At 35.7% G+C, this 22,906-nt stretch overlaps 1 protein-coding gene across 2 annotated transcripts in view; it reads left to right on the forward strand.

The window, feature by feature from the left end:
- LOC139152304 (uncharacterized protein C11orf24 homolog) overlaps window positions 1-12,868 on the forward strand; it is a 28,805-nt gene extending 15,937 nt beyond the window's left edge. The window contains exons 7-9 of one of the 2 annotated variants that reach the window (XM_070725449.1): window positions 1,309-1,599; window positions 4,180-4,497; window positions 8,323-12,868. In XM_070725449.1, the coding sequence (XP_070581550.1) occupies window positions 1,309-1,599; window positions 4,180-4,497; window positions 8,323-8,462 (749 nt within the window). In that variant the 3' untranslated portion in view covers window positions 8,463-12,868. The remainder of the gene's footprint in view (window positions 1-1,308; window positions 1,600-4,179; window positions 4,498-8,322) is intronic. The other variant, XM_070725456.1, reaches the window with a different exon arrangement.
- Window positions 12,869-22,906: the final 10,038 nt, after the last annotated feature.

Consider the following 22,906-nt stretch of genomic DNA (forward strand, 5'->3'; position numbering starts at 1 on the left):
TCCAGTAACAATGCCAGTGTGTTCATTGAAATGTGTACCAAAGAATTCAGTTTTTGACAGGAGCTCTCTTGGTACATGCAGCATGTGAAACTTCCCACAATTCCGTCTGATTGGTACACATGGACGTTATCTTCTTTTCAGCTTGTTAAATGTCCTTGAAATCTTGAATTGCCAGTAAGCATATGTTTGTCAGAACATTTTGCTGGCAGTTAACAGAGTGAAGTACAAATTGTGTATAAGTACCTATGCTGTTTTACAAAAACGTTATCAGCAACTGTAATGGCAGTTGCAAAATTGTCATCTCTTGTTCATATAGATTTTGCTTGTCTTGTTCATAAAAAGTATCAATATTTCAACAACAAAAAAAGACAGGTGCAATTTTGATTCTTTATTTTCATCAAAATATTGCAGATAACTTGCAAACATCCAGTTTTTCAAATGTTTTCAATTTACGCTCTCGCCAAGCAGAAATTATTTTTTCAAGATATTAAAACTTTTACATTCAATAGGGTACAAGTAGCAACAAAATTTAGGCTGATCTGTAAAATCTCACCATAGTATGGTGTGTACCAAGGAGATTTGCTGACATGTAATGGTAGATATCTGTGTTCCAATCAGACTAAATCATGGGATATCTAACGATGATACATTTTTAGTCTAAACCATGCCTTAGTTACCTAGATTGCACTTTGGGTTCTCATTCATCTGCCCTTATACAATCTGGGGATATAAAATTCAAATCTCTGAGCAAAGATGGCATGATATGGACAAGAGCATTGCATCCTGGGAGCAGTTAATCCATGATGTAAATTATGTTTTGAGACAAAGTCATGGAAAATATATCATCAAGGTTATGTAGAAGAGGGTTTGGATGTACTTTTTGGTAATGAATGGGAACTATGATTTTTATGTCTTCGATCAGTAGCACTGTACTTGTTTGCACTGTGCCATCTTGACTCTGAGATTTTTGAATGGGACTCTCCAGTTTGTGTAGGGTGGGCAGACAAAGTGCTGTCATGGTAACTGAGACTAAGTATGAACATACAATGAGGACACTTGCCATTGTCATCCTTTTAAACTGAACTCCTGCGGATGCCTTCAAGTGAAATAACCATGGTGATGGCAAATAAGTATTGTCTTGATTGTGAACTTGAACTAGCCCTTCATAATAGGACCATATTTATTGAAGCTCTGATAAAGAATCCATAAGCTCATAACTTGATCACTTTGACCCTTGACCTTTCAACCCTCTCAACCAGATATAACTTTAACCTTCAACTTGATGTATTCTTTCTCTTTTCTTCCAAGCATTACAGCTGTCTTCACATTTACCTTATCAAAATATGTCTCCTGCTACACCAGAGGGGAACACAACTTCTCTTACTTCTTCCTCTACCGGTCACGAACTACCTGTGACCCATTCTGTCACACCATCTGTCGCACAGTCTGTCACACCATCTGTTTCCACCATCAAGACCATTCTGTACAGTACATCTCCTACTTCTAACAAAACTTCTGACTCACTGCCTCAAGGTACTTACCCCTCGTCAAGCCACACAGCGCCCTCTATGGCATCATCTCATCAACCTGGCATTTCAGGTACACAATTATACCGGTACAGTCTCAGGTCACTGTCTATATCCAATAGCGCACCCACCAGCCCTATCATGCATCACACCATACCCATTATGAATAATGATAAAAATAATAATAATAATATCATGCCAAATGAAGGAATTAAGCAAAGACATACTGAACTCCTGCAAAGTGTAACAAATGATACAGCTATTTCCACTATCTTACTTACCCGTTTAGCAGGTAATACTAATTATATAACAGGCTTGACTTCACATGAGCAAGCACCCGCTACTTCAACAATGCCTAGTGAAGATGCCATGCCAAATACCATTGACAAAGTCGTTCCAACCACTAACATCTCTACCTCAACTAACATGCTAACGAAACTTGCATCAAAGCCTTTGCTAACTTCACAGAAAGTCACTGACAGGCTTACTCCATCAGCTCATAAAACGGCAAATGGGAGATTTGTCCCAAATGTAACTATGGTAACAACATCATCACACACTGCTGCTCTCAAATCTGATAGCTCAGGAGTTGTTGTGTTTACTACAACACCAGTCACTACAGCACAAGAAAGCATGATGCATGAAAGTAGTGCTTCCACAACACAAGTAAAAGTCTCAAGCATTCGTAGAAAATTGTCCTCTCAAAGTACAAGCATGCCCACAACCATGGCTGCACATGACACCGCTTTGCCAAAGGTCACTCACCCTTCCCATAATGCATCACCAGCAAAGGTCACATTACCTTACTGTAACACAACTCCCAAGGTCAGACAGTCTGCTACCATTAGTAGATTGAGAAGTACTTTGCATGAGTATGACAAAAGAACTTTAGGTAAGGCCATGCAAAAAAATCAAAACAAACTTTCAGTTTTGCATTGGTCTAAATCATCCACATCCATGGTGTAGGTTAAATGGTAAAAGTTTAATTTAGAAAATGTTACAAGTTTCATGTCTAGTTCAATCAACGACCTCATCTAAGTATTCTTTGAATTCATCAAGATAATCATTGCATACAATGTTATTCAAGGTAATCATAAACAGTAAGAGAGCTTTTTGAAGTCAAAAGCTATAAACGATTAACATGATTAAGAGACCGTAAATTTTACAAGTCAAGTCTTTAATAGTCATCTTATTGTAACATAAATTGCTGTGTGAATTACATTGGTAAGTTTCCATGTAAATGATTATTATAATAATAGTCTTATATCATTGTTTTTCATTTTATCTACTGTGCATTATCCATGGCATCATCAAACATGGAAATGTTTTTCTCCATGATGTTTGAGCTGACATCTTCCTAATCCATAGTGATAGTCTGTCATTGTAAATTTGCATATTGAAATGTACTGCGAATTATAATAGGGAGGTGTAGCCAAGTTTACTTATTGAACTTCAGTAGCACTAACACAGTTTTGGCAGTGCACAGTTTTTCACTCGTGCCAAGTGAAAATGATTTGCTACCATAGTGACCAAATTCCTTTAATGTCAAGAAGTGTATCATATTCTAATTTAGATTGGTCTGCGGAGAGATAGCTGATAGTTAGATAATCGTAACAGTGGAATTACAAATCTTCACCTATTAGTGCAAGATACTGGGCAGATTAATATTCATTTATGTAAATTAAATTAATTATCTTGTGTCAGTATTGAAATTTTATACTTCTGATTCTTTATCAATGTGGAATATTCATCTGCCCTGTATCCTGCATTGTATAATCTTTACAATCGAACAAATTATATCATGCATTCGTAGAAAATTGTCAACTAACATGCATTCATGAAAAAAGTCCCTATGATGAGAGTGTTGTATAGTATTGGCAGATTTGCACAGCATGATTGCTGATCCAATAAACAAAAGTATGTCTGTTTTTGCCGTTGAGGGCGTACTTGTTTACAGTAAACATATAATGACAGTGAGATTTACTTTTGTAATGCAACCGTAATTGACTACAGCATTCTGTCATCCACAAGGAAAATGTAATTGCTGTATTATGTAAAATATTTGTCATGAACTCTAGCTGCAGTAAAGTGATACCAACTACCTACAGAAGAATGTGATAAAACTATCAGCGCGAGTTTGCCCCAAAATTTCAAAACTGTATTTGAACTTGAATGAAAGGTAAATGATTTTTACAGGTTTCTACTTTATTCAACATTTACCGGATGAAAAAAATAATTAAACAGTAGTGTCTTTTATTGACATTTGATCTATGCTATAATCTGAATTTGCTACTTTGCTAAAAAATCTTAATTTGCATAACTTAAATAAGAATTTAGTATAGTCCCATCAATCAAAACCAAATCTCCACCAAATTTTCATGTAGGTGACATTTCCCCCTTGTGAGAGATACCTGGAGAAACCACTGAGCATAGATGTCAACTGTTCATCACACAGTCTATAAAATGTAATTTGTAGATCCTGCCGAAGGTCATTGTCATTGCCATAAGTGTGAAGTGAAAGAATGGATAGAAAAAAATATGATTAGCTTTGAAAAGTTAGTCTATCTAAATATAACATTGAAAATATAAAGCCTGCTAATGTTTCCACTGCTGTTACTGTACTCAATGATTCTTGATTGCTTCACGTTTCTAGAAACCACAGCTTCAGTTACGACAGTTGTGGACAATGAGGAACCTACAACTCAAGAAAGGGTAGAAACAACTCAAGCAGAAGCCCTGACAACATCACAGACAGAAGCTCAGACGACATCACAGACAGAACAGATGAGCACTATGGCACACACGACGGTGCAGCCAGTCATCACTTCAGGAGCAGCTACACAACAGGCTGTCACTACAGAGACTGGATCTGGTGGAAGTGGCTCTTCTTCTGAGGAGTTTGAAGATTATACAGATCATAATGAAACAACTGGAAGTTTTGGGCACAGAATGTCTGACCAAACATCAACAGGTAAGTTCAACTCACCCACTGATAAAGAATTGAACTCACCCACTGATAGCAAGTTGAACTCACCCACTGATAGCGAGTTGAACTCACCCAATAGCGAGTTGAACTCACCCACTGATAGCGAGCTGAACTCACCCTCTGATAGTGAGTTGAACTCACCCTGTGATAGCGAGTTGAACTCACCCACTGATAGCAAGTTGAACTCACCCACTGATAGTGAGTTGAACTCACCCTCTGATAGCCAGTTGAACTCACCCACTGATAGCGAGTTGAACTCACCCACTGATAGCGAGTTGAACTCACCCTCTGATAGCGAGCTGAACTCACCCTCTGATCGTGAGTTGAACTCACCCTCTGATAGCGAGTTGAACTCACCCACTGATAGCGAGTTGAACTCATCCACTGATAGCGAGTTGAACTCACCCACTGATAGCGAGTTGAACTCACCAACTTATAGCCAGTTGAACTCATCCACTGATAGCGAGCTGAACTCACCCACTGATAGCGAGTTGAACTCACCCTCTGATAGCGAGCTGAACTCACCCTCTGATCGTGAGTTGAACTCACCCTCTGATAGCAAGTTGAACTCACCAACTGATAGCCAGTTGAACTCACCCACTGATAGCCAGTTGAACTCACCAACTGATAATGAGTTGAACTCACCCACTGATAGTTAGACTGTCGACAGTCCCTCATGCCTTCTTTGACCAGATTCACTTTATTAAAGTGCGGTAGCAATCCAACGTAGGCGATTGAGTGGCAAAGGCGCGAGGTTGAGTGCCGAAGATGCGAGATCGAGTGCTGAAGGTGCGAGATCGAGTGCTGAAGGCACGAGGACTGTTATACCTTGTATGAGCCCTCACAGAACCGTATGAAAAAGGCGACGGTGACGTCACAACGAGTGACATGGATAGGGGTCGGCTTAAACTGCAGCGCTATTCCTCGATTGTACACGCTTCCCAGACAATGATTGTTGACATAGAAACACAGCGCGGCTGTGGTAAAGGAAGGGCCCAGCTAATGGGGATCATGGAATCAAAAAGTTGTTTTACTGACATAGAAACTTGTTGGGTTAGGTTTTCAGGCACAGTATCCCTTGATACATGTATATGACGGGCAAGAGCAATACACGAGCAACGCTACGATCGCGACAAGACGTTACAAACAACGGCAGTCTCCCTCTGCTCATAGCACTTTACTTTATCCGTATGGCTTAGCACGGTCGACAGCCCGCGGCCCGACGACACTTAGACGTAATCCAGGGACGGCCGAACCCCAATTGTTTTGACTACAAATACAATGCTAAAAATCAGTTTTAAAAGTTTGAAAATTGATTCATTCTATTCAGTAAGTTCTAGTCTTTTACGATCACGGCAGAAACTGGAAACCTCAACTTATACTATACTCCACATGAATGTATGACCTGAAGGATGACCTTCCACTATCCAAATATGGTATAATTACCCCACCCATTACTATGATGCAATACCTCATGAATATGTAATAGCAAGGGGGATTGCGTGAGGCGTAACAGTCGCTTGTACGTACGCGTACCAGCAAATACCGGAAGCTACGCCAATACGCGAAACCAAGCGGTACAAGCGACTGGTGAGAGTCTAACTGATAGTGAGTGAGTTCAACTTTCAACTTTCAGCTTTAGGACACATTCTTCCTCAAATATGCAAGGAAAATCATGCTGGTTAATTAACACAAATCATAGTGACATTTACCATATTACTCTTTCTGAAATCAAAATTCTTATTGTTAAATAATCAGTTTTCAAATGAGCAGAAACAAATATATATTATATGACAATATGAAAAATTTTACTGGATGCAAAAGAATTATGAATTGAACAATGTAACTTTTCAAAATTATTTGAGTAATAGTTTCAAAAACTCATTCTTTTTTCAACCTGTTACTGAGAATGAGATTGTAAATTTAATTGCTAATTTAGATATCCGTAAAGCAACAGGTAGTGACGAAATTCCCACTAAACTTGTCAAGGAAGCAAGTATTTATATTTGTACTCCATTATGTCACATTATAAATCTGTCCTTTTTAACTGGACAATATCCAAATCCCCTAAAGGTCGCCCGTGTATTACCTTTATACAAAAAAGGTAATATTAATGATGTTGGCAACTACAGACCAATATCAATTCTACCAGTATTGAGTAAAGTTTTTGAAAAAGTTGTTAATAGTCGAATAGTTAAGTATTTAGAAAAGTTAGATATTTTGTATGATCACCAGTACGGTTTTAGAGAAAAACATAGTTGTCGAATCTCCCTTATAAGTCTTATACAATGTTTACTTGATCAGATAGATAGTGGAGATCCATCATTTGGTATGTTTATCGACTTCGCCAAGGCATTTGACACCGTGAATCATGATATTTTAATTTCCAAATTACAGCATTATGGCATTAGAGGGGTACCGTTATTATGGTTTAAAAGCTATTTAAAATTAAGAAGTCAGTATGTTAAGATCGACAGTACTGAATCACAGCAGCAATATATAGCATGTGGTGTACCACAAGGGTCCATACTTGGCCCTACACTTTTTTTAATTTACATAAACGATATCCCCAATTCCTCAGTCTTTTTCAATTTTAGGCTATATGCCGATGATTCAAATTTGTTTCATCCTATAAGCAAATCAAACGCACTTTCTCTAAATGATATTAACTCTGAATTTGTGAAGGTGATTCAGTGGTGTGATGCTAACAAACTGACTATTAATGCTGCGAAAACTGTTTACATGATTATTGGGGGAAAGCAAACTTTAATAGGGCTGGGGGATCTATTTCTTTGAAGGGCGTTGCTTTGAAAGAAGTTGAGTACACATCTTTCGTTGGTGTTCTCATGGACAATGCGTTAAAGTGGAGACATCATATTGCGGAGGTGAAAAAAAAGATTTGTAGGTTATGTGGAATTTTTTATAAGTTGAGAACGATAGTACCACAGTCGACATTGGTTATGCTCTATAACACTTTTATTTTACCTCATATTTCATTTGGATTGGAAGTATGGGGAAGTACATTTAAAACTTATCTTAATGACATTCTTTTAATTCAAAAACGAATTGTACGTATTATTTCAGCTAGTAATTATTATTCTCATAGTGCTCCATTATTCAAAAAACTTCAAATTCTTGATATACATAAGCAGTTTAAGTTTCAAGTCGCTATTTTTGTTCATGATGCACTCCATGACAGACTCCCCCCACATTTTAACTCATATTTTTCCCCTCTAGAGCATGTTTATGGCACCAGGTCTAAAAATAAAAGTATTCTTCATCCCCCTAAATTTAACAGTAGTTTAGGCCAGACTTCAATCAGATTTGTTGGTCCAGTGGTGTGGAACAGTATTCCAGAAAACATTAAAACTATTCATTCAAGACACCTCTTCAAATGTGAATTGAAAAAGTATCTCTTATTAGGCTTGTAGTTTTACCTTTAACTTGTCAAGGGTGTATTGCTTTTCTTAGAAATTGTTGTTTTGTTTTGATTTATATTTATTTTCTTATACTGTACTGATATACCGAGTCTAAAATTGTTCATCCATATCAATTTTCTAAAAGGAACAGTGTAACCTAAATTATACCAGTCTTTTGAAAACTGTTGTACAGTGAGTTGTGAGGCTGAGCCCGATTAGTTGCGGAATGCAACTATTTTTTCAGTCCTTTTTCTCATTGAAATTTTTGCCAGGTTTAAATAGTCTTGTATTGTCATTTTTTTTTTTTTTTTTTCATGATCTATGAGAAATAAACTATTATTATTATTATTATTATATGTGTTATTTATTTGACAATTTTTCTTCTCATCAGGTGCCCTAGTTGCTGCTATGTGCTTTGGAATGCTGTTTGTGTTTGCTGTGTTGGTCCTTCTTGGAAAGAGATTTTATGAGGGTTACCAGAGGAGGCACTATTCTAAAATGGACTACCTTATCAACGGAATGTACAACTAAAGCCTTGGGATGGAATTGTGTTGCTTTTGGATGGCATTTTGTACTCAGTCCAGGGTTTCATGCATGTAGAAGAAATTCTGAGTGTTGCTGTAGTCAGCTGAAGTCTGTTGTCATGGTAATTTGATTCATTGATAACAACCTGCGGACAAATGCTCTGTTCTGAAATGTACAGTCAATGTCATATGACATTCCCTGCAATGTTACCATTGGTCAACTCAAATTTGCATACATATCTAGTTGAGTGTGATGTACATAGATGACAATACAGTGCAATGGTTATTTTTGAGGGTAACAGTAATCATTGGATTAGGTATAAAAACATTGTACCAAAGATATACAGAAATCAAAATGGTATAAAATCATTGCATCAAATAAATATTTTACCGTATTTGGATGTTGAAATTATTTTAAACCACTGCCATCTTGTGATGTGTTTTACTCATCATACAACATGTTGTACCCTTTCACTGCCATAGTATGGTTGATTCCCATCGTTTCCAATCATGTATATGGACCCATATACTTAATAGTAGGGGTGAACGGACTGAAGCATTTTAAATTCTCCTGTGACAAGTTACATCTTATTGAACAGCTCTTTTCTGTCCTTAAAACCTTCAAATATGTTACACATTTGAGTCCTAAACAACTGTAAAATATCAAGTGTAGTTTTGATATTAAAAAAACAACCGTATATATTCAGATAAATAACGGGCATTGATTGTTTGACATATCAAGCCAGTGGAAATTATTGGAGGTAGTTTCAATTGATCGTTCTGTGTATATCTGTTCACCACAAGCTGAATTCACCCCGGCTATTGTTAAGTGAAATCCCACTACCAAAGTGAGGATTAAAATCAAAGGAGATAACTGAATTATATCTTGATCCATTACTTTTCTCTGTATAAACTGACTTCCATTCATCCATTACTGTAGAATTTGCAAATACCTTCCTTGTGAAAAATGATCCTGCCAGATTAAAATAAATTATCAGTATTTATTTCTCTTTTTGAGAAAAATCATCTTATTATAGGTATATTGTAAATTACAGCATGCCAAAGTATGTCTAATGTCTTCAAAAGAGTAGAACATCTCCCTTAAACCCTTTGATTTGCAAAATGTAAGCTTGATCCAGTTGTTCTCTGTAGCAAAGTTGGACCGCTCCATTGGAAAAAAGGGGTGAAAGGGTTTAACTTTAAGATTATTGTCCTTCACCGGGAGGAAATACCCACAAAGCAGTAAAATTGCTAGAAATATGCTGATTGCTGACTGAGGGTATGAAAATGAGAGAATTTAAAACTCTAGTTTTATACTAAATGAGGTATCTTTGCAGTACGCAAGATTACGTGTATAGAAAGGTTTCTTATACTTGATCAATTCTTCTACTTGCTTTGTAGTGTTACTGTCATTTTAGTAAAAAAGTGTGCAATTTCTTCACTTTTGATAATTTATGCCGACTTGCCTCATAAATAGCCGATAGGCATTAAAAACTGCTGGAAAACATGACACCTTTCGTCAGACTAACCTTTTGAGTGCCAATGTCAATTTTTGCCACCTTTACAAAGTATACCCCAGTCAATTTTTTTCTGATTTTTGCGGAAATTTTGATAAAAAGCTGTAGCAAATGAAATATGATGTCCATTTTGTTCAAAATTATCCAAAAAATTAAAGGAAAATTGAAAAAAAATTGTAAAATGTTGCACTAAAATTTTGGTGAGAAAAATTGTGGCACTCAAGGGTTAATGACTTTCCGTTCGGTGTTAGTATCATGATTATCAGAATGGTAATGTTGGCTGTCTAACTGGCGCCTTGTTAGAATCAATCATTTCTCAACTCAGGAATTCAAAACTTCGATGAAAATAACTTTACAGAATTATAGCAGAAGGATATAAGTATTTTGGCAGATGTTTGGCTGAAAAGTCAAACAACACAAGCAATGTTCGAAGTCTTCCACAAGTTAAGACTACATTTATTGAAGATTATTTCCATCTTTTTCTCTTTCATGGTATTTTAGCCAAGACGACAATTATGAATTATTTTTCCGAGTTGTTCACTATAGCCTATCCATAGATAAGAAACTTCAATTCTTTTCTATCCAAAATCATATTTTAATTAATATTATCTACAAAAAAATGAACAAAATCAAAATCAAGAATAGGTAAAAATGCGCCTCGGGGACAAATATTTGGACTCTCAAATCTTTACCATTCTTTTCTGATCTACCACTTGTGGGGCTCACTTAAAAGCTCCTAGTCTAGGAAAAGTTTCCACAGTCTTAGTATTTCGAAAATCAAATATTTTACATTCGCCTGTAGAGTTAACATAGGATGGCGGTCATTTTGAATTGCAATTATTACCTAACTTTGCATGGTAAAGAAAGGTCAAGATTTGAACTTGGTCATACTAAGACACAATACAAAGCTGTCTCCGGCCTATTCTGTCTCTCTTTAACCCGAACCTATCCCCAAGTGTGTACCCCACATTATTCTTGATTTGGTAAGAGAAGGTTGAAGGTTTCAATTGGAGAACGTTTGGGCAAAAGTTCAAGTCTTTCACTTTCGAGGCGCATACTACCTTAAAAGAATTTCAACCAAAGACTGTCCCACTTGTTACATGTGATGTGTTCATTGAAATAGAGACAACCTTCTGATAATGTGCCACTTTTAATGTACTATTATTGTCTTAAGGTCAAACAGGGAGATATATACCTGATTGTAGAAATTCTTTGAAAGCAAGGGTACTTTATCTTTTCATCCCTGTTGATAAATGCTTAGGCGCAAAATTACACTTTGTAAACTAGGAGGCACTGCATGAATATTTAACTAAGTATTTGAACTTTGACACTACTTTGACCTTTGACATGTGTGCTTTTCCAGAGCATTGGTCCACGCAATTGAGATTAATGTACTTGGTACATTTATATGTTGTCAAAGACCAATTTATGTTACAAGTTTGTTATGTTTTCATCCACTCATCTAATAAGAGCTTTACGCATTTCAAATAGTGTATTTAATGAAGTAATATATCCATTCCAAAGGTTACTTTGTAATTTATTTGATTCAGTCTACCCTAAACTGTGCTTCAAATCATTTTCGTTTTGGTATGCAGATTTGACACTTTCATATAAATGATACGGTGGGACTATCAAATCTATCAGGCATTACAGAATGCATGTAACAATTGTGTTAAGAATGGCATAGCACTCTTTCCTGCAGTAAAATAGAAATTTTGAGGATAAATATCAAACGTCTGGATTTTTTTCACATTATTTCTTAAGTACAGTTAGAGCATTGCAAAATAAAAGGTGGCTGGAGAGAGTATGTGCCCTTTGTGATCCAATTGTCAAAGTGCAATTTTATTTTAGTGTATCATCGTCATAACTATATCTACATACACATTTTAATGTACACAAGGATTTTATAGTTTTTTATAGACATTGGTAAAAGTTGACTTGAAGTGGGACTGCCTTATATTCAATAATGTATGGTGCTTTTAAGATTCTTAACAAAAAAGGTACTGTGGACCTAACTTTCTAGTTTATTTATTGTTGTTTTGGTAACTGAAATGTTGTGTCAGTACATACCGTCAGAATCTACTTAAATACAAAAGAGTTGCAACTCACTTTCATCAATGTGCAATCATATCTTTCAGTTAAATGATGTATTATAAAACTCATCCTTTCAGAAGCTTATCAAAGTGTTTCTTAGCCAAAGATTTTATTGTATGGTATATTATTTCTCATCCTATGAATGCTTATAATACATGTAAACCTATGTGCATTGTATGATTATTTGAAAATACACGTCCATAACATGCTATCATTTATTTTTCCCAACAATTACCTTTCTGCAGTCATACATACATACATACATATATACATACGTACTTATGTACTTACGTATGTACATACAGTACGTACATATGTTCGTATATACATACATACATAGATACATAGATACATACATACATACATACATACATATATTCAACATACATATGTACATATCAAGGTACATACAAATCTACAAAAATCAAAATTATTGTTTTCCGATGTTAGCTTGTAAAACTGTTGCTTCCAAGCAGTCACATTGCAAAATTTAGTCACCTAAGACAGAGTGGAAAATTTTCTCGGAATAATTTACTCAAAACTCTACCATATGTTTTTTTGCCCTTACCTTGTATGCTGTCTGATGTGATGTCTTAGCTTTGATGATTGTTTAATTAATATATTATTATATTTTACGTGTGGCTTTTTGAGGCTACAAAATATGGTGTAGTCTGTCACAGCCTGTGCATGATTTAGCAAGAGTTTATTTTACAGAAATTAAAAGTGTTTTAAATAGGATATGATTTATCAAAAGCATGTCTTGATGCATGTAAGTGAGCAATAAAAATAAAGCTTTACCAGATCTGAACGATTCTTGTGTTTTGCTTGTAAGGCACTTCAAACACGATTGGAACTAATTTGGGATAATTGGATTTTCGTATTTCGCAAATTTCTGAAAAGTGTTTGGTGCCATATAGCTGAATGTTGCAATATCACAAATTACTCATAAAAACAAGTGTGTAATATAAAAAGAAAAGCAGATGAGATAACATTTGTTGATTAAATCGACATTACTTCACCGTCCAATTATCCCAAATTAGTTCCAATCGAGTTTTCATTGTCCACAGCATGGTTTTTTAGAAATCTGGGCCCACCCCTCACATGTTAAACATGATCAGTTCATTGATTGTGAAAAGAAAGCAGAAAAAGTGCAACATTTTCTTGTTTTTCACAATATATCGCCCGATTTACTTGGTCAAACATATAGCAAACAGCCCATAGGCTATTAAGGCCCACCAAATATGAAAAATGAATTACTGCTATACGCAAAATGTATAGAACGAATGAGACTCGCACAAAATGATTTCAAAATTTCTGGGAAAAAAATACTGAAAAGTCAGCAAGGGCACTTGTCTGAACATTTTAATTTTACAGTTTCATCGAAAGTTGAGTAGAGATAAATCCATTAAATTTAGAACAAGGCTAGTCATTTTTATATGAAAATTCTCCAATACTATTCTTGTCTGCAGATTATGTTAACCCGTCTTGAAGTTGCGGAAGCAGATAAATTTTCACAAGTTTTGTTTTTTCGTGCAACAAACTTTGATTTTCCAATTACACAGTGTCAGAGGCCCTTTGAATTTCGTAATTTAGGTAATTTGTTCTTCAAATAATTACAACTTTTTAATAAGGTAAACTTTTTTCTGATATGGCACTAAATAATATTGAGGAGGGTGATGGGCAATGTCAATGTCTGAGCGCATCCTTTGAAGGATTTTTGCAATAACTTTATTAGCTTTGCTGTCAGTGACGGAGATCATCAAATGGGTGATTGCTTATTGTTGTCTGTCATCTGATGTCTTTCAACTTTTTGCATTCCGAGCTTCTTCCCTAACCCTCCCCCCCCCCCCCGTCCAATTAGTTTGAAATGTGTTGCTATGGATGACTATAGTCATGTTTCTTTAAATTGTGGTGAAATTTGCATTTATGTATTTTTTGGCAATTTTTTGTGTTTTTGGTCAAAAATCTAAGCAGTCTTTGTAACTATATAAAAATGTAAATTTTTATCAACAGTATTTATAATAATAAATTTATCAATTGTTTTACACGCCTGCTTCGACTAATAACACCTTATCCCCCTGTGGCCTGAGGATGTATTCAGAGTTTTAAAGCGCCAGTGGCTGTAACTTTTCATAGTTGCATAGATCGGTGAAACATTCATCATAACAGTGGTTGAATCTCTAATTCCGACTTTATATGTAGAATATTGTGAAGCGTTTTTTGTCAGTGCCTTTATGGTATCAACCCTTTGAGTGCCAAAGTCAATTTTTGTTGCCTATATCAAAATATACACCAGTCATTTTTTTTCTCATTTTTGCTGAAAATTTGATGAAAATCTGGAGCCAATAAAATGTGATGTTCATTTGGTCCAAAATTGTCAAAAAATCACAGAAAAATTTGCAGATTTGTAAAATGTTGCACATTATAATTTTGGTGGGAAAAATTGCAGCGCTCAAAGGGTTAAGAAGAATGCGGGGATAGACATACGAACTCTTAAACTTTTACATTATTTTACGTCTTTGTGGGGCTCATTTTATTCACTGTTGTATTTTTGAAAATTTCATGTTTTGTCTATAAGGGAAACACTGATGGCGGTCGTGATGAATTTCAAGTGTCGGTAAATATTGGATAATTTGTTTCCCTAGTACGAAGTTTTGCATGGTGACTCCTAATTTTTATTGTTGATTCGAAAGAGAATGGTGTACAGCTTCCCTGAGGAAAGTTTGAACAAGATACTTTCTTTCAATTTTGAGGCACGAACTACCTTAATAAGAATATTTTTCCACTTTAGTTGTATATATCGATTTAGTGGCTGATCACACTAACATCACGAAAACCATGACGACAGATTTGACCGCCAGGTTTTTGGAGGACGACAGGTAACCGTGAAACTCGAGTAGTATACAGATATTTAGCATGCCGAGAACTCCATTGAGCATCGCCGATAAAGGACTTCATTTGTCCAGTGTCGCATATTACTTGCATTACTACTGTGTGCGCTGTTGCAGAGCCTGTCAGACTCCGAAAACCAGGACTGTTGTCGTTCCGCACCATGATTACCAACCATGCTCATCAATATTTACAGTCCGGGCGGGGGTCGAAGGAATAACATCGGAGAATCTGAAACTTCGGAAATTTCGAGTGAATGGATTTCAATAAGCCCCCTCTCTAACACAGAAGTTTATACTGAACCCCCCCCCCCCAATCACCACTCTTCAAAAAGTTAAATATTGAGACATGCATTTGTAAAATTTACAAAGAAAATACAGCAATAGTACAGACTTTAAAATCCCGGTTTACCTCATTATTATCGGTTGTTTCATGGCGGTTGAAAAAGGTATAACCAACAAAATGAAAACTTGCGCTATAGGCAGTATACAATCAGAATATAATATTGTTTAACTTGGATGGTTATCATGACAGGGATTTTACTAGGATATCTGACAGGCAGAATTGAAAGTACACCAGGGGGAGAACGCGAGAGACCGAGCGGAAAGTGTGAGACGGGGTGCCCCTCCTCTTGCGTGGAAAATGTTGAGAAATTGATGTGTGCAATGGTTAAATCTGAGAGGTGTTTTCAATTTGTATTTTACTAAGTAAACCGGTTAGAATACGTCAAGGGGGAGCACGAGAGGGGGATAAACATTATTAAACATGATACAAGAGACTGAAATCATGGAACTTTGATTGAATGTAAAGATGTCTCTGAAAATGTATTGATTAAACATATCAATGAAATGATCAGCTTTCCTGTTAGAGACAGGTTACGCGGGAAGAGCGTGTAATTTTTGTGTAAATTAAAACAAATTTATTTCAAGCAAAAATACATGCTTAAAGACCTTTAGCCCACTTAATATTGAATAAAAAAATAGGTTAGCACAATCTAATATGGCAGCCATATCAATAATGTTAGAATTACGTTGCTGTGTTTTTTTGCTACTATGGAAAAAAGTACAGTTGACCTTTCAAGCAATAATTCTATTTTATAATAAACAAAATACTGACAGCAAGATGTAATACTACCATTACAATCAAATTAAGTGTATTTAATCAACAACCTGTCTGATTGTGTTAATTGTATACTTACATTGCCATTCACTTCCAGTCAGATTGCTAGGTCCTCCAATTCTACTGGGTTCTATCAGTGGCTATATGCTATATGATTCACAAACTTAAAATGATAGACAATGTCCGCTTGGTATTTCTCATTCAAAAGATTGTTCTACACTTTTGGCATCGCTAGTGCCAAACCTACATTTATGCTGAAAAATCTGGCTTTTCCTCCGATATTCTGATATTCTGGATATCTTCTGGTGTTTTGAAATATCTCTACAATCACTGTTGCCTTTTGATTGTGTTCTATCACATCGGGTTCATCAATCTGCGTTTCAGAAGTGGTGTCGTGCTCTCGTGTTGCTGCAGCTTGTCCAGCTTCCGGTAATTCTTGTGCCTTACCCTATGCCTTACCCTAATTCGTGATATATTGATTTGACACATTAGATTTTACCGACTGCAGGGTTCGTGTCCTACATGATTGTTATTCACTTGTTCAATAATACTTGTACACATGCCACGTTTCTCAACACTTCTGTAGTTATTACAACAAGCTGGATAACCATCTATTTCTTGATAATACCAATAAATTTGCTTTGTTTAGGTAGGACATTTTGGTGGTCCGAAAACGTGCATCTTATTGGACTTCAAATGCTGTTGTTCTCTCTAGTAACGTAGCACATGCAAACTGATACATTTAAACTCTTTGTACTCTTTAAAGATGGATTTCTTCAGGAGTCTTTCCATTTTCTGCTGAAGAATATGACAAAATATAGTTCATTTCACTTGGTGAATGGCATTCCTAAAATATTATCTCTGATTTTTCTAAAGATGCAGGACGAGATTATTTAGTATCCCTTTTCAAACAAAGACTTCTGCCAGTTGAAGAGAGAGAAATCCATATACTGGATAAACATATTTTGAAAGCCTATACACTGGTTGTGTGCAGTTCAGTAAATTTTTCCGGAGAGTATTCTATTAAATCAGAAATAATCAAGATTGTATTTGCCCATAAACACAATTAAACATTAAACAAGAGACTGAAATCAATGCAGTTTGGATTGTTCAGATCTGTGTCTTACAATTTCCACGAACTGATCGTTTTTCCTGTTAGAAAGAGGTTGCCAGGTCATGATACAATTAAGCATGGTAAAGGCGTGTGCTTTCGGTATAAATTACCAAAGTTTTGATTTTAAGCAAAAATACAGACCTTTAGCCCCCTTACGATTGAATAACATGTGAGTTACATTCACACAGCGGAACAGAAGTCTGAAATAAGGCCAGAATAAAATCCCTAAGGACAATCTCATATGACCACCATATCAGTAATGTAAAATTAACAATTCAACTTGTTATGATTTTTAGCTTCTATGGAAGGAATAATTCTTTTTTATATTTCTATTTTATAATAAGTGAATAAAAGACAGCAAGATTATTACAATCCAATGCTGTATATTTGAGCAACAACCTGTCTAATTCTGCTAATGTACTTACTTCACCAGCATCACTTCCAGTCAGATTTATAGCTCCTCCAATACTACTAGGGTCTATCACCTCAAGCCCATCCTCCGTGGTGTCTTGTTCTCATGTTGCCGCAGCATATCCAGCTGCTTTATGCTTTTTGCGCGAGAAACTTAATTTTGCTGTCACTTGAAGCCATAGCTCACGCACGGTACAACTTCAAGTTGAACATGGTAATATTAAAATATTATGTAGAAACGCTTCTGTACCGTCACTTTGCAAGACCAGTTCACTCAAGTATGTGCATTTGTCGTCTGCTACTCGTTCGGGATGAAGAACAGTTAATATATCCAGAAATTTCAAACGAAACACGACTCAAAGAACACATGTTCATTTACATGATCATCCAAATAGACTATTAATGAATGAAAGGTTGTAATTTTGGTCTTTTTTTATTTCGCAATTAGGGCCGCTTGACTGACCATTATTATCAGGCATTTTGAAGCCGAAAAATATTATGTAGCAATAAAATGGATATTTAGTTCAACAATCTTTAAAATATTAGGCCTGATGCCTAACCGGGATTTCATTTTACCCTTTTTCATGGGCTGCATTAGAATTATTCTGTGTCAAATCTGTCTATGCCTCACTCAAATCTGTTCAAAGTTGCCTCTTCATCAGTGCAAGTAAGAAAACGATTGAACACCTACTTGCCTTTTCATTCATTCAAGTAACAAGTAGACGCAGCACCTACTTGACGAGTAGATATTGCCTGGTCGGCCACACCTCTCAAAATCGTTAAGTTTAACAAACTAATGGACTCAACGGTCAAAATATCATGTAGAGCGTACTATGGTAAAAGCGATCTGTACAGACGGTTTTGGTGGTCTGTCAAAAGTCACTGTGCTTGTTTGAACATAATATGCGCATATACTTCGTTTGTTGTTGTGAATATTTCAGAAATCCAGAATTAAAAAAAACACAATGTAAAGGAAACAATTAGCTCAGATGTATTACTTGTCGTCAATATAGAGTATTTAAGACATCAAAATTTATGCTTTTGTGTAAGTAAATATCTGTTTTATATTGCACGCGACATGGTATTATTATAAAAATTGTCTCAGCTGAAATTCGTGTCTCGAAATGAAGCAAAAGCAAATGTGTCGTTCATTATGAAAACATCAGTACATACATAATCAACTCGGTATCTTTGTCAAAGTCAGATGGATATTTCAGTTCGCCAAGAATTACAGTCTAATCCGATATGATCTATGCACATAGGTAAGAGCCTTGATTCACTTTTGAAAGTAATGATCGTATGTTTCGATGAATACAATTGGACTTCCAATGAATATAATCATAATGGCTGAGAAATACTATATATTCATAACCCTGTTATCTACGCATGTACATACAGTGTATGTCTAGCTTTGCGCCCCTTGCCTACTCCTCAAACAACATAGCAAAAATATCCATAGCATAACAGTAAGACAAAGGTCACAAATTGACGTTTGCATTTACACTGACTTCGTAACTTCCACCCTCAATATCTTAGTAGGTATTTCTAACATGGCCGTGGCAAAGCACACTTGGAAATATACTAGTCAATGATCTGCAAAATATGATGGGGACCAAAATGAAATCGATGAGTGTGATAAATGAATTTAAAATGTGCAATAAAATGTGCAGAGGTTTCTGCAATAGTTCAAGGCTTTGATAGAGTGATAATGAGAAAATAATTATACGTGATAAGAGGATGGCAATATGCGATGTGTATTTACATCAATTTTCCCTAAATGGATAACCTGTGAGTGTCCTACATGTTCTTCGGTAACAGCCGTGAATTAGAGCAAAGTAATTGGCTTTGATCTTTGACACGTTACTTTTTGTCTGCAAAGAGAGATAATGGACGGAACAGACATAACTTTGACTTGTTACAGGTCAACGTCAAAAATAGCTTTTATAGCTTTTGTCTCAGACAGGCCTCACTATCGCACAATTGGTCCCCGGTATTTGTCTACAGGTATCGGGTCTCTGATTTCGTTCGTCTTTCACTTTCGAACTTTAAACATTTAAGTTTTGATAATCATTTACTGTTATTGTTAATTTACATGAAAATGTTAAATACCTTGAATTAATGTATTTATGGCACCCTGAACGGGTTTGTATTATCATCGGATTGATTTAAATCGCTATCCATGTGAACAGCCTGCCTTCAGTTTAATCACAGAGCTCCAGGACCATGATACTTATATTATCAACTTTGCTATGCCTGTATTGCCATTCTCCTATTGTTTAGAGGGTACTAATACGAACCCATACTTAACATGTTAAAATATGAATGATATTTCACCGTAACTGAACTACTTACAGCTACGCGTACTCGTGACCTTCACTGGTATGTTCATCCAAATAAAAGCTTAGCGAATAGGACTTATATGCTACTCTGAAACAGCCTCCATTTGAATAATGGAGCTCAAAAGACCATGATACCTTATAATAATAAGATCAGTACTAATATGTGAATACGCGTTTATATGACTCCCCTTTGTGAGACGATTATGAGAATAGCTGTAATAATGACAGAAAGTCCATGATGTCATTCAGGCATTTTATGGTAGGGAGGCTAATTTTACCAATGATGTGGTGTATCTTGCCGTAGGATACACATCACACAATTCTTGAAAATGACTTTGTATTTCTATTCTCTGTTCTATAGATAAAAACGTCACAAATTTGCATTATTGCGAATAGTCGCATTCTACCTACTCTAGTCAATATGCAGCGAAAATCATTAAACTTGGATCGTCCATGTAATTAATGACTTTTACGGTCACAAGTAATGTATATGTCACAAACACTTTTATTCATACATTTACTGTACATATCAGAAACGTTTAACAAAATGTTCAAATGCACCTTAACTTGACATAGCTTTAGAGAATTTCATTGAATATTTTCGTTTGGTACAGCGAAAATATGGAAATGTTGTATTCTTTCTGTCTAAAATTCTCTAGCTGTCGTGCCCGTTCGAGGCTGTAATACACATCTCATAACAAAGACTTAAGACGTTTGCTCATTCATACGCAAAAGAACCTGTATATGATCTTACAAACTGTAAGAGATTTGAGAAGGAGACATTGAATTATTTTGTCAGAGCGTATGAATATAATACAATTACAAATATCTCAAGAAAATTTGAAATATACTTTCCAGTAAAGTGCTGAATTCTTTGATCATTCTACAAACATCATACTATTGTTGTTTGTTGAAGATTCCTAAGTTGCATGCAACATTACACAATTTAAAGTAGTCTGTGCAATATATAGTTTATTTAAACATCTAATTAATTAATCGTTAAATGTTTTAACAATCGTTGACTTAACATCTAAGTAGTTAGCAAACGTTGTCAAACCGCCCGAATATATATATTACAAATACGTAGCATATGTTGATCTTACCAACAATTGTATTTACTTTAGAATTGCATCGGGCAACTCATATGTAGAGCAAAATGTCTGTTACAATTATATCAAGGAAATCACAAATACACATCACACCTAAGTATTGAATTCTTGGATTTTTGTTAAAATATTTCACAGCGGTTTATTGGAAATTCTCTATATATACATTAACTATAAAATTACTACTTTGAGACAATCAGTTTCAGCGATACACATTCATGAGTTGACTCAAGTGTAATCCAGTAATGTTGCCGAGCAATTGAACATCAATTTCCTAATTATTTAAGTATGCTAATCACACCTATAGTTTGAGGTAAAGAGTTAGCCTTCAGACCCATTAATGATAGCATGGCTATATTAACAAACAAAGAAAATTAACACAAGCATATTTACATCGCATTGCCATCACAAAGAAATCGCCTATGCCTTAATAAGTTTCAATATTTATCTTTGATAAATTCAAACTACTCATTAATTTCAGAACTATAGTTCAGGTAAAGTTTTACACAGGTGCAGGGATTACCTAGATTAAACAAAGTAACTGAGGTCAGTAGAATCAGCGTTTGCTTCAACAATACAATCCGATACAATGGGGTCTAGCTTTTATTGGTAGTGCAATGCAATGTGCCTTTTCAAATAACACTAAACATTGCTGCAATACAACACCATAAGGGAAAAAATTATACACCTGCGTCTGTAACCTATTGGGGCCAGTTTCGTCGTGTAAATTTCGGTATCAGAGGACACGGAGTCCAATAACTTTGACGGGGAGTACAATAATTTTAGGCGTTATCGGACGCTATTTGACCTTTGACCTCATAACACCCTAACGTCAACACATGAAAAAGAAGAGAAAAGATTACATTTTTGTACACAAAATGTACTTCGAAACATTCAGTACTTCACACAGTGAATGATGATCATTTCAAAACCTGTGAATTTGAGTGAAATTATGCCGCTGACCTACAAACTCTACCACGTGCACTGCGCTGCGCGTGTTCAAATTTCGTTCTCTTGGGACCGTGTGTGCGCCCAGCGGACGCTATGAACGCGATCCCAGTCTGCTTGCGCTCGCTCAGAGCATGCAAGCAGTGCGCCATGGACATCCTAAAACGCCCTAATTTCGACTTTTTGGTGGTAAATTTGGACAAAAAAGGTGTATAATAATAGGGTTATTCACAAAATAACAGGATTTATAGCCCTCGTAAATCAAACGCTTCGGTATTGTCCTCGAACTGCACGATGTACTCGGACATCAATCCCGGTATTTACATTATTTACTATGCTATCAAATATGACAGTCATCCCTTAAAACACATATAAAAATTCAAACAACAGAACACAAATAATATATCTAGCACTTTTTTCCTTCTCCACAATTGCAATATAATCTAATTACATAACAATGACGTTCAATATAAACACGATTGGAACTAATTTGGGATAATTGGATGGTGAAGTAATGTCGATTTGATCTACAAATGTTATCTCATCTGCTTTCCTTTTTATATTACACACTTGTTTTTATGAGTTATTTGCGATATTTCAACATTCAGCTATATGGCACCTAACGCTTTTGAGAAATTTGCAAAATATGGAAATCGAATTATCCCAAATTAGTTCTGATCGTTTTGATACTGATGCCTCGATAAAAATCATCAGACTAGTATTTCATGTACTTATGAGTGCTTCCAAGAGATGCACCAAAGAAAACTTTCATGCTTGTCTCTTAAAATATTTTCATGACATCATCAGCGATTACAGTGATGCAAATATGAATTACATTCTTGGCGTTTGGATCAGGCAAACGATGCAGAGTATGCTACTACACCATTCATAAGAAAATATTATGAACACATGTA

This window comes from Ptychodera flava, chromosome 2 (assembly GCF_041260155.1).
Source record: "Ptychodera flava strain L36383 chromosome 2, AS_Pfla_20210202, whole genome shotgun sequence".
NCBI classification, from domain to species: Eukaryota; Metazoa; Hemichordata; class Enteropneusta; family Ptychoderidae; genus Ptychodera; species Ptychodera flava.